The 12,302-nt window shown below is 52.1% G+C and overlaps 1 protein-coding gene across 1 annotated transcript; it reads right to left on the reverse strand.

Annotated features, from left to right (window-relative positions):
- Positions 1 to 7,072: 7,072 nt before the first annotated feature.
- SYS1 (SYS1 golgi trafficking protein) lies at positions 7,073 to 9,429 on the reverse strand. Its single transcript, XM_005524667.3, has 3 exons — positions 9,255 to 9,429; positions 8,550 to 8,617; positions 7,073 to 7,960 (listed from the first exon to the last, which is right to left on the reverse strand). The coding sequence occupies exons 1-3, from the start codon at positions 9,414 to 9,416 to the stop codon at positions 7,720 to 7,722; spliced, it is 471 nt and encodes a 156-aa protein (XP_005524724.1). The 5' UTR covers positions 9,417 to 9,429; the 3' UTR covers positions 7,073 to 7,719.
- Between the last annotated feature and the right edge of the window lie 2,873 nt (positions 9,430 to 12,302).

Raw genomic sequence — 12,302 nt, forward strand, 5'->3', positions numbered from 1 at the left:
CGGCCGGGAGTGCCGGTGTCGGGATGGCAGCCCGGGCTGACCGGTCCTCCCGTGTCCGCCGGGCTCGGGCAGATCTCCAGAACGCCGGGCACAGCCGGGGGGGTGGCGGGGGCTCGAGGCTGTCCTGTGTGGAAGGGGCCGCTCGCCGAGCCGGGGCAGCCCCGGGCGGAGGTGGGCTCTGTCCCCAGGGGCTCACTTCGCCCCCCGGTGCTGGCAGGGCACCTGGCCGGGCTGCTGGCAGCGGGACCCGCCTGCGCCGACGCTTACCGGGGCCTCTCGGACTGCGTCCTCAAGCTGGGGGACAGCATGGCCACGTACGAGGAGGAGGAGGGCATCGAGCTGCAGGGGCTGCGCCGAGTCTGCAGGTGAGTACTGTGCATGGCCAGCCTGGCTTTTGGCATTCCCCTGTCTGAAGTCTCCTGCCCTGCTGAGTCTCGTCGTGCCTGCACACACACATGTGCTCCACACCTTCCAGATAGACCCGGTGAGCTTCTTTTCTCTGTCCGTCCATCCATCCATCCATCTCCTACCTGTCTCCCATCAGAGTTTGTATCCCTGGTCCTTGGCAGCAGCTCCAGCCCCCAGCACAGGTCCCGTCAGACCCTGCATGCCTGCAGGAGCGGGGCTGGAGGGACCCGACTCGCTCTGCACCCCAGGAAAATCTCCCCTGGACCCCAAGTTTCAGGCAGTGCTCTGCCCCAGTGCCCAGCGCTGCCGGGAGCAGCAGCAGCACCACGTGCTGCCCAAAACAAGCTTTCTCCCTCTCTGTGTAGAGCCTGCATCCTTCAGGCTCGGATTTGTCCCAGCCCTGGTTTGCCCGAGTTTGTAGTAATGCCCTGAGAGGAAGATACTGGGAGGATGTTAACTTTAACAGAACTGAAGAAGAGCTGGGTAATGAGAGGTGGTGTTGGGCAGGTTTGGGGAAAGATCCACTTAAAAAGCAGACGAGCAGAAGCAGTGGGAGCAGGATGTAAAATGTTTGCAGAGAAATGGAGGCAGCTTTGAGTCTCCAGAGGAGCTGTGGGGAGTGAACAGGAGTTAAATGGAAATGCAGACAGCAAAGAAGGGAAAACCCACGTGTCCGGGAGCGGTGGAAACCTGGCAGAGCAAGGTGGAGGGTTGAGTGCCCTGGGGTCACGCTTTTTGAGCTGCTAGAAACCACCCTGCAGGCTGTGATCTGCTCGTATTTCCCCTTCTCCAGGAGACAGCCTGAATCAGGATGAACAGCCTCTCTGGGGCCTGCCTTTGGGTGGGTTGAAATGGGACTGCTCTGATTTGGACAGAACTAGTACTTTTTGGTTTGTTTTTGGGTTTTTTGGGTTTTTTTAAAGGAGGCTTCTTGGTGTTAGAAAACACCCAAGCAGTCAGCCCAGCTCATGCTGTTGCTGGTTGCGGGAGGAGCGATTCCTTTGCTGAAGCTCATGTGAAATGTTCAAGCTGAGCTTTTCTTACAGCTCAGAGGCACAGACCTTTGCAGAACAGGTCCTGGGATCTCCCCTGGTGATGTCCCAGCTGCCTGCCAGGAAATATTACTGAATTATTTGCCTTTGACGCTCAGCCTTATCCACTCCTGCTTGCATTTCTGGTGCCGTGGTCCCCTCTCCAGGAGGATGGATGAGGGATGGACAGGGAGCCAGGAGCTGCTGTGGGGGCTGGTGGTGTCTCTGCTCGGCGTGCAGCGCTGCCCCAGAGCCGGCCGGGCGAGGCGCTTGCCAGCAGCCTGCCTGCCTGAGCAGATGGGGGCTGGGAAGGTGAAACACTGGGAATTGCCATCCCAGCTGAAAGCAGATCCAGGCTGGAGCTGCCAGTCCCCTTCACCTTCCCCGAGCTTGCTCTGCCTGAAGACATGGGTCAGGTTTAACTCTTACCTGCCAGAGCTGCCTGCCACTGCTGCTGCAGATCGGGAGCAAGCGCCGGAGGTTGTCAGGGTTGGCACCAGCTTTTCTCATTATCTGGGGACGTTTATTCTGCCACAGTGACTCAGTTTAATGAACTCCCTCACAGCTGGTGTTCTGACGTAAGCCCCGGGTCTAAGTAAGCAGAGTGCTCAGGTTTGCCTGTCTGCACAAAGTGTCATCTCCAGCACAGTGCACGCAGCCAGCACCGTGCTGTCCTTTTCGGGTGCAGTGTCCCCTCTCGGCCAGCTGGGCTGTATCCGTTCCCTGACAAGTGGCACAGCGTGTTGGCAGACACAGGGAAGGTGTCAGTGCAATTGCTCCTGTCCTCTAGACTCCTGTCTTCCAGCTTGGAGTGCCCAGCCCCAGCCCATGCGGGACAGGACAGCAGAGCAGCTCCTGCTTTATTCCTGCAGGACCACAGGAATGCCTGTTCCGTCTTTTCCCTCTGGTACTCCCCAAAAGCCTCTTTCCACTGAACAGCTTCTACTTGTGAAAGTAATACTCAGCAGATAAATGGAGATGATTCTAATGAGAACACGGTGAATAACTCCTCCTGCCCCTGCCCGTATCTCAGTAAAAGCTGTGACAGCCTGTGGGAGCTCTTGTCCTTCTCCGTGCTTTGTGCTCCCATTTGCCCTTGACTCTGCTTGGAGAAAGCTTGGAGAAAGTGATGAATGAGATGTGCTGGGCCTTTGTTTGCAGCCTGTGTGAGATACTCAGGGAAACATTTGTTGATGGAAAATAATGGATTTTATTGACTTCCAGAGAAAAGTGAGGGGGGGGGAAGGAATAAATAATTTCAGTGTTTTGAGATTTGGAGTTTTAGCCAAGATGCTCTGGCAGATGATGGAGGGGATGAATAGTCTGGGCAACTTGCAGAAAACATGAGGGCTGTTGCTGCTCAGAGGGCAGGCTCAGGGCAGCAAGGCTCTGCCTGGCATCCAGCACTGTGGGAGTGCACAGGGACTGACAGCGTGGTGTCTCCCTGGCTGCAGGTACTGGGATGAATTCCACACCTGTGCCCTGACAGTGCTCTGGGAGTGCCAGAAGGAAGCAGCAGCCGTCTGGGAGATGCTGAGAAGGGAGTCCCAAAAAACCAAATTTCAAGGCAGTTTGTTCGACCTCTGCAGCCCCAGCACGACCCAAAGCTTTGCCTGGACCCGCGTTCCCAACATTTCCATCCTCAGCATCCCCCTCATCGTCACTTGGCTGAACTTATAAACTGCAGCTCTGTGAGTATCCCAACAAAAGTGATGGCAGTGTGTGGTGTGGCATCTTTCAGATCTATTTTCCAAACCTTTGAGGAATACACTGTGTGGAGCTCAAAAACTCACGGCTCCATCCTGCGGCTGTGAGACGTGGAAGAGCTCGGCAGCATCTCCAGGGTGTTGAAATTTCTCTGTAATTGGAATAATTCCTGTCCCCTTCTGCCTCAAGGCACAGACACAGATCTGGCTGTCAGGAGATTTGGGAACTTGTAAATACAGGGCACAGAATTTGGGGAGAAATGATAAATTCTGGAAAAAGGATAAATGCTGGACACTTCTGCACTCTTCTATGGCAAGTGGAAGGAAACCCATTTCATTTGCTGACTCTTTCCACCAGATCAACTCTCCAGGGTTTTGATTTGGGCACTCAAAACAAGATGGGTATTTTCCCACTGCTCCATGAGGTGCAGGGGATGGTGGCTGAAGGGAGACCTTACTGCCCTGTACTGGTCATTTTTCTTTGAGGACATGGTAAAACCCCTGCTGAACAATAATCACAGTTGCATGACTTCTCTTGCACACATCTGAATTCCTGAGTAACTTCTGTGTTATGTGTAAATCCCTTTCCTAAGGGCAGAGGTGAAAAGTATTTGGGAGAAGAGGGAGTATCAAGCTAGGAGGACAAAAGGGATTTATAGCGACTCTTCTGCTTTAAAGCTTTCCCCGAGGTATCTGTAAGCAGCTGTGGGTAGAAGTGTGTAATTCCAGAGTATTAAAGCTTGTTGTAGAGCCAACAGCATGGCAGAAGTTATTTGTCCTGGGTCTTGCTCGACAGCACAGACTCCTCTTGTCTCCTTTGTGGCTCAGAGTGTTGTCAGTTTTGCAGCTTCAGTTCAAGCATGGAAGTATTTGGAAAAGAGAGGGGTTTGCAAGTGATTTCTGAGTATGTTGGAGAAACACAGTTTTTGGTTAGCCCAAGGCAGTCTGTGTTTTAAGAATACTGCTGGATCTCTGTGTCCTGCCTGTCTGCACGGGGCCATGGGGTGTGTGCTCAGTGTGAGCAGGGAAACCAGGGCCCTGCCAACTGCACACATCCCACCAGGTGCATTCCAGGCAGCAGGCAAGCTTCTACAGCAAAGGATCTTTTTCCTAACAGTGGTGTTGGGTCATGCTGCTTTCCTCTGGCATTCACGTGTTCTTCCTCTTACCTTCACTATCCCTCAACATTCTGTTCCTGCAGCAGCAGCAGGAGATAATGAAGAAATTGAGGCAAATTCCAAGAAATAAGCCAGGACAGAGCAGCTGGTGTTCAGACAGCACTTCAGTGCAGGAGTTGTTACTTATGTATTTAGTACTCAGCATCTGGGGCACAAAGCCTTAGGGTGAGCAGTGGAGAAAGGATAAATCAGAGCACGGTAAAACCTGGAGTGAACCACTGAGATGCTTCATTTTTTTCTTCTTACTCCACGCCAACAGCACTGTTTGCTGTTTGATCCTATTCCCCCCTTCCCTGTTACCTCTTGTGGCTGGGGAAAGCTGAAGCAGGGGAAAGCCATGTACAACCAAGACTGGAGTATTTTGGCTCCAAATCCTGTACCTGTTTTTTGTTTAGAACAGCTGTTTAATGCCTTTAGGAAAAGTAAGCACATCCTCCTAAAATCCCACAACCCTTGCTTTCTCTTTGAATTTGGCAATTCCTCTCAAAATTTTCTGTGTAGAAATTGTTTTGGGGAAAGGGAAGGTAGAAGTATTAGATCTGCAAGTAATCTTTTTCCAAAGCCATGGATGCATATGGCTGACTGCCAGAATCTCTGAGAAGAGCAGGTCTTGGGACATATCTTCCCTGGAAGCAAATCCCTCAAGTATTGCACACTAAAAAAAAACCCCAAAGATTCATTAAGAAACAAAGACCATCTGCCACTGTTCTGGTGTGGAGCAGCAGATTTTTTTTTTTTAAGCCAAAGGTGATTCTAAATCTGACTGAAAGCATGTGAGAGAAAACTAGGTCTCACAGTATGGGAGTGATGAGTTTCCTCAATCAGTATGTCATTTTTAGCAGAACTTCCTCTATGACTAGGACAATTACAGTAGAAGTCCTTTAAAAAATAAAAAGAAAAGTACTACACAAATTCATTTCTCCTAGGCAGTCAGCAGCCTTTCAGAAAGATTTCTGATCCTACAGCACACTTCATGCTGATGCAGTGCAGCTCCTGGGATGTCCTGCAGCCTCAGTGTTAAAGCCCCATTTGTCAAGGATTCTTCTCATGGCCTTGCTGTGAGCTTCTCCAGATACAAAGCCGTCCCCAGATTTCACCCCCCCAGGGAAGCTGCTGAAGCGGTTACAGCGTATTTTGTGTATTCAAAAAGAAATGGGTTAAATGTTCCTTGTTCCTTAGTCCAAAGTCTTCACCTTTTTTCTTGCAGGGGAACAAAAGTGGCAGCTCTGTTCATACAGACTCACAGCAACTCTGGGAGCAGCTGGAAAACGTGGCTTTGTCTCCTTGCTCTCAAATTCACTGTAATTAATCTTTAGCTCCTACTTGGCGCAAGAACAGCCCCGAACACAGGAGCTCACACCACACTTTGGTGTGGTATTAAGCCTTTAAGTAAACCTGCTATCTTTCCCTGTCCCTGCAGGACTGGGATGTTCTTTCTCAAGAATAGCACCAAGAAGCAGCAGAGGACAAAATGACCCTGAAGGAGTCTTAAAACATGACTAACAGCACGCCAGTGCTTGTCACCCCGAGGCAGCAGTGCCCTCTGCTCCCCGCCCTGATCCCAACCACACACACACTCCCTGCTCCTTTCTGAGGGAGACACTGGCACCTACTGGAGACCAGTTTATATCCAGGCAGAGGTGACTGGGAGAAAGACAAGTATCCTTGTATGTGAAAAATGAGTAGATTTTGAGAAGGGATGGCCAGTCTTGCTGCAGGGGCAGCCCTCCAGGCTGGCTCCTGCCCAGAGAAACATTTGTGTAAACTCTTCCCTCTGAAAGGCTGCTGCTGTTTGAAACCCTGCTTACAGGGGCTTTGGTCAGGAAGAACTCCTGGTGAAATCCCCCAATATAAAAGGTGCTGGTTACATTTGTTTAGACAGAAATCCTCCTCTGGAGACCTGCTGAGTATCTAAAGCAGCAGGATGTCATCCTGCCCCAATTTACAGTGTTTGAATGTGAGAAGAGGGATTGAAGTACAGCTCAGCTCCTCAGTAACAAAAGTCGAAAGAGCAGCTTCAGAGAGTTTTATCAGTCTCAAACCATCCCACCACTTTTCAACAAGCTGAATTAGCAAACAATTTATGCAAATTAAAACTTACAAATATTAACATACAAAGGGAAGTTACTGCAGCAAGATGCTGCACAGGAGAAAAATCTGTCTCTAGATCTGGCTTTGCCCTCGTTTGGGATTGCACAACATGGCAACGTCCCTCAGTGGAAACCAGGCAGGATGTGGGGCTGCTTACCTGGGCTGTTGGATCTGAAGGAACTGCCCAGCTCTGGACCCTCAGCAATAAAGGGATGTCCCTGCTTGGTGAAGTTTATTTGAAAGGCCTCTGAATAGCTGAGAAATAACAGCAGTCTCTTATTTAACACCACCTGTACCAGGCAAGATCTGTTGCTGGACTGCTGAAGCCTGACCAGAAAGCCCATCCAAGGGGGAACATCATGGCTCCAGGACACTTTTGCAGGTTTCCCCAGGGCAGCTCCAGGCTCAGGCTGGACATGTGGAGATCCTGGACTGCTGATACTCCCTCTGAAGTGGAGTAATGCCAGCTGACTTCCCAAGACAGTACTCAATGATGCCTTCCTTTCAGAGCAGAGGTATGAAATGTTTATTGTAGGGAATTTCATGTGTCCCAGACAGGGGCACCTCACAGCCAAGTGTTCTCTGGCTGCATCCTTCTGTTGCCATGATACAGACACTCGTGGTACTTCTTGAAGTGTTCAGTTTCCCAGGAGAGCCGTAACAGTCACAGCAGCATTATATTTTTATTATTACAAAAGATTTCTTCAGCAAACTGCTGTCTGTCACCTCTATGTATCAAACATGGAAACAGCAAACAAACCCATCTAACATTACAGGTTATTTAGTGTCTCAGCTGGTGATTCAGGTAAGTACAACTATTTTCTTTCTCCCCATCCATTCACTTCCTTGACTCTTTTCCCAAACAAAGCCCAAACAAGTCACAGATTGGAAGCAGCAGCTCCCAGTCCCGCTGCTCACTGTGCCAGCTCTGGCAAGAAGAGCTGACCACTGTGTTACCCATTCAGGGTATTCCCACATTGTTAAATTCCAAATGCTCCTCACGCACCAAGTTTTGCTACCTGGCTTTTCACAGTCTCATGAGTGAAGAGTTAAGGGCACACTCTCCATACAGTCATATCAATTCTTTGTGTTAACAAAATAATCATCTGCTCCTCCCCCGTTGTCAGCTGATGCCAGAGGAGATGCTCACACTCATGCAGTCACCGAGGTCCAAAAAAAAAAAAAAACAAAAAAAATTCATAAAGTCTAAACAGACCTGCTGTGCTTCTTCAGGGATGATTCTGAGGCATTGGACGCATTGTGCTGGGAACAATGACTAACGCAGCGTGCTGCTGCCAGGCCAGTCTATACGTTGGATTTGGGGGCAGAGTTGAGGGGGATCTCCCGGAGCTCTATCCTCATGCACAGGTACTCCCCGATGGCTGCCATCAGCGCCGTGCACACGATGTGCACCAGCCACCACGTCAGCGTCGAGGGGAAGCGCGAGTTGTAGATCCAGCAGCCCAGGAGGTGGAAGAAGTGAACGGTGACGGTGAAATCCAGGCACTGCTTCCCTCGCCGGATGAAGTACAGCAAGCCCAGAGCACTGCAGAGTAAAGACAAGGGATTAATGAACTCCACCAGACCTATGGAAAAGGTGGTGAAGCAAGAGCTATCAGAAGTTGTCAGTGCTGGTTGTGTAGTGGTTTTAAAACTTCTTCAAATATTTTAAGAATAGGTTGTTTCTGACCTCTCTCCTGGCCACTGCAGCAAGACTTACAGGCTTACAGATTTTTTTAATTATATGATGGCAGGAAAATGAGGTTTTAGTGCAAAGAACAGGCAGGAATTAATAGACTATGTCCTCTAGTAATTTTTGTGCAGTGAGCAAAATACATTAGTGTTTGTAGATCAGTGTTTGCTGAGATCCATTAAGTCTAACTTTTAGTAAAATCTCCCACAAAAGCAAATCTCACTCCCAGGTGGAAAACTGAAGCAGTGAAGTGAAATTACTTTTCCAGGTTCTAGAAAGCCCAAGCGCCAGCAGTTCCCAACTGCCCTCAGCAGATATGCTTTAGAAGGCACAGGGATTTTGGGAGATGTTAGGAGAGAGGCAGTACATCACACTGAATTCTTTTACAACTTAACGGTATGAAAGGACAAGATGCAGGTACTCCAGCTAGCTGCAGACTTACCAGGTGAGTGCATTGAGGATGAAGGCCATCATGGAGAGCCTCCCCGGCGGGGTTGAGAAGCCTAAAATCTACATGGGACTATTAGTAGGAACCCGCGGCACAAATCGCAGCCCGAGTCTCCCAGGCACAGCCCTGCATGGATCAGGATCTACAGAAGGAGCTGGACGTGTCTGTCTGTCTAGGGGCACCTACAGGAAAGGGAAAAGTCTGGTTCTGTGCTGAAGGGAACCACCTAAACTGGGGGTGGAGGGTATGCGTCCATACTGGGGTTATTTCTAGGGGGTAGGGAGCTGTCTTTATAGCGGGAGTACCTACAGGGTATCTCTGTAAGGGGTGTCACTTATAGAGCGAGGTGCTCCCTCTCCACAGGGGTACCACCTGTACGTGTCTCTCTCTCTGTATGGGGGCTACCACCCACCACACACCCAAGTGCTGTCTCCACCCCGGGGTACCACCTATTCAGAGGGAGGACTTTACCTCCATACTGGGGCACTTACACAAGGCAGCAGGTTTGTGTACTGGGGGCTGCTACACGGGGTAGGGGAACTCTGCACCCACGCCGGGGTGCTCCCTGGGCGGGGGGCTGTCCCTAACACCGGCAATGCCCACACGGGAGCGGGGCCTGGCTCCCCCGGGAAAGTCCCAGCAAGTGTCCCCCGCTCCAGGGGCCTGTGCCCACGGCGGCTTCCCGGGGCGCGCCCTCACCTCGTCGCTGAAGACCTGTTGGAGGGAGGGCCCGGTGCTGCCCAGGGTGCCGAGGAGGGCGAGCCAGAGCCCGAGCGAGCTGTAGTATCCCGCCTGCAGCAGCACCATCTGCGCCACGATCAGCGCGGGGTCCCACACGTAGCTACGGAACTGCGCCGCCATCGCCCGCCCGCCGCCCGCGACGGAAGCGCCGCCGCCGCCGCGCCAGAGCGCCCCCTGGCGTGCGGGAGGACCCGCTGCTGCCTCCGAGCCCCGCCCACTGCCCCAGCCCCGCCCGATCCCCATCCTGACCCCGCTAGACCCCGATCCTGACCCCCTTCCCTCTGCCCGACCCCGCCCGATCCCGATCCTGACCCCCTTCCCTCTGCCCGACCCCGCCCGATCCCGATCCTGACCCCCTTCCCTCTGCCCGACCCCGCCCGATCCCGATCCTGACCCCCTTCCCTCTGGCCGACCCCGCCCGATCCCGATCCTGACCCCCTTCCCTCTGCCCGACCCCGCCCGATCCCGATCCTGACCCCCTTCCCTCTGCCCCACCCCCCCCGAACCCGATCCTGACCCCTCTCGAACCCGATCGTGACCCCCTTCCCTCTGCCCGACCCCGCCCGATCCCCATCCTGACCCCTCTAGACCCCGATCCTGACCCCCTTGCCTCTGCCCGACCCCGCCCGATCCCGATCCTGACCCCCTTCCCTCTGCCCGACCCCGCCCGATCCCCATCCTGACCCCTCTAGACCCCGATCCTGACCCCCTTTCCTCTGCCCGACCCCGCCCGATCCCCATCCTGACCCCTCTAGACCCCGATCCTGACCCCCTTTCCTCTGCCCGACCCCGCCCGATCCGGATCCTGACCCCTCTAGACCCCGATCCTGACCCCCTTTCCTCTGCCCGACCCCGCCCGATCCGGATCCTGACCCCTCTCGAACCCGATCGTGGCCCCCTTCCCTCTGCCCCACCCCTCTCTATCCCGGTCCCGACCCCCTCCCGCTGCCCACCACTCCCAGCTGTGCCCCGCGAGCCGCCGGCTCTCTGTGCCAGTGTCCAGCACCAGCTCTCTCACATCTGCCTGCCAAGGGCTTCCCCAGCCCCGTCCCCTGCCCTGCCTCGGTGCCTTCAGTAACTTGGCTAAAAGTTGCTAAAAATACACAGAGTCCCTCATGCTCCCCCGAACCCCTTCTGTGATCGGCTCATGGCAGCGGTGTTTGCTTGGCTTCAGTATGAGAATTGTCACTGTGTGAATGGTGAAATTCCCAAGGCTGTGTGGGACAACAGAGGATTTTGGAGATAAAGCTACCCCAGCCCCTGTCCCTGCCCATTTGCACTGGTGTCAGTGTGTTCAATAACTTGGCTGAGCAGCCCTTGCTAAAGATACAAATACCAACCATACAAGAAATTATTGTCCCTGGGTGTTTCCTCTCATTTCCAGGCCAGTTCCCATAGGTGCAGAGGCTCTTGGCAGCTGCTGCCCAGCTGTGCTGGTTCTAGCTTTAGGCCATCAGGTACCAGGATGTTGTTATGGTACCCAGCAGGGCTGGATTGGCTTCTTTTGGGATGTTTCTTCTGATCTGTGCTGATTTATTCTATTTAGCCTCATGAAATGGCCGGATTCCAGACACCCTCGTGCTCCACTGTAGCCCTTCTGTGATCAGCTCCTGGCTGCTGGGGCTCCTTGTGAGCCATCCTGCTTGCTTGGCTTCGGGTATAAGACTTGCCACTGACTCAACAGCAAAACCCCCAAGGCTGTGTGGAACAACTGAGCATTTTGGAGATAAGATAAGATCTTTGCTGGAAAAAGGAGAGGAGGCACCTCTGGGCTGTTTCAGTGGACAGGGGAGTTGCCACAAGAGCCATTTTCACCTGGAAAAACAGGGAGGAGGAATAAAAAGGGGAATCCAGGTTCTATGGGAGGTGGTAGGCTCACATCAGTCGTGGGTGTGGAGTATGCTGGCTATGGGAACTCAGATTATGATCTCTGACAGACTGTCATGACGTTTTTTCCATGCCTCTTACGGGAAGTTCCCTATGCAGCTTTGCTGTATGTTTTCCTTTCCTCATTCTGTGAATTTCTGTGCTGAGCCAGGTTCGACACATTTTGTTCCCTGTTCCCAGACCATCTCCTAGGAGAGATTGTGCAAGGCAGAGGCACATGCATGGTGGATGTGGGCCACTGCTGAATTCTCACTTGGGCCTTTGGAGATTTTATTTTTGCAGAAGCTCCAGCCTTTGCCTGTGCAGAAATGAACAGGGGAAAATCCCAGCCTTGTCAGGGCTGTCTGCTGCCAACACATTGCTGAACATAAATTGTGACACTCGACACTTCCTCTGTTCATTCTTGGTAGAAATTGGTTTCCTTTCCTAAAATCTACTCTGTTTGGCTCTCAGAGACAAGCAAGCCATCACCTAGATACTAATTCTCACTTACCTCCTTCTTTTATGGCCCCTCATAGGGCGAACTTTCCTTTGCCAGCAAAACTTTTGGCAGTTTAGACAAAACCAACTAAAACTCCAACCTAGTGTAAGGTAGAAGAACTGTTGGTATCATTGCTGGGTCTCTTTCCACAGCCAAATATCAAATTTATCCAGAACCCCATGGTATCACAAGATGCAAGCCTGTGTTTTGGGAGCTGTTGACTTGAATTGCTTTGGAATTTGAGGCTTCTCCCTGCTTGGTTGCTGTCCTGTGACTGAAGGCATCGAAAGGTGTGACTTGAGGCTCCTTCCCCATATGGACACGGGGAAGTGCTGTGGCACAAAGACATTTGTGCTGTGACTAAACTGCAGCCCGGTTTGTGAACTTGTTTCCTGTCTGACTTTGTGACGGCATCTTTCATGGTCATGTTTATTTGTTCCTGCTCCTGATTTGGCTGTCTCTCCTCTCCAGGCTGCTCCAGCATAGGGGACTCCTGGAAAAGAGGGTGTTTTCCCTCTGAGGTGCCTTGCCCCACATCCCTGTGGAATAAGGTTTTAAGTGGACCTGGAAAGCAAACTGTATTTGGGAATTAAATGGCTTTCTTCATTTCTCTTTAGTTTAAACAAAAAGTTGGAAAC

Source organism: Pseudopodoces humilis, chromosome 19 (assembly GCF_049639895.1).
Source record: "Pseudopodoces humilis isolate 2021_Gansu_Grassland_sample_001 chromosome 19, ASM4963989v1, whole genome shotgun sequence".
Classification (NCBI taxonomy): domain Eukaryota; kingdom Metazoa; phylum Chordata; class Aves; order Passeriformes; family Paridae; genus Pseudopodoces; species Pseudopodoces humilis.

Bases quoted from the DNA above. Each gene is read 5' to 3' on its own strand.
- SYS1 (XM_005524667.3), bottom strand. From the start codon at position 9,416: ATGGCGGCGCAGTTCCGTAGCTACGTGTGGGACCCCGCGCTGATCGTG. The intron at 8,618-9,254 runs GTGAGGGCGCGC...AGTCCCATGTAG, and splicing joins AACAGGTCTTCAGCGACGAG to ATTTTAGGCTTCTCAACCCC. The intron at 7,961-8,549 runs GTAAGTCTGCAG...TTTACTCTGCAG, and splicing joins ATCCTCAATGCACTCACCTG to TGCTCTGGGCTTGCTGTACT.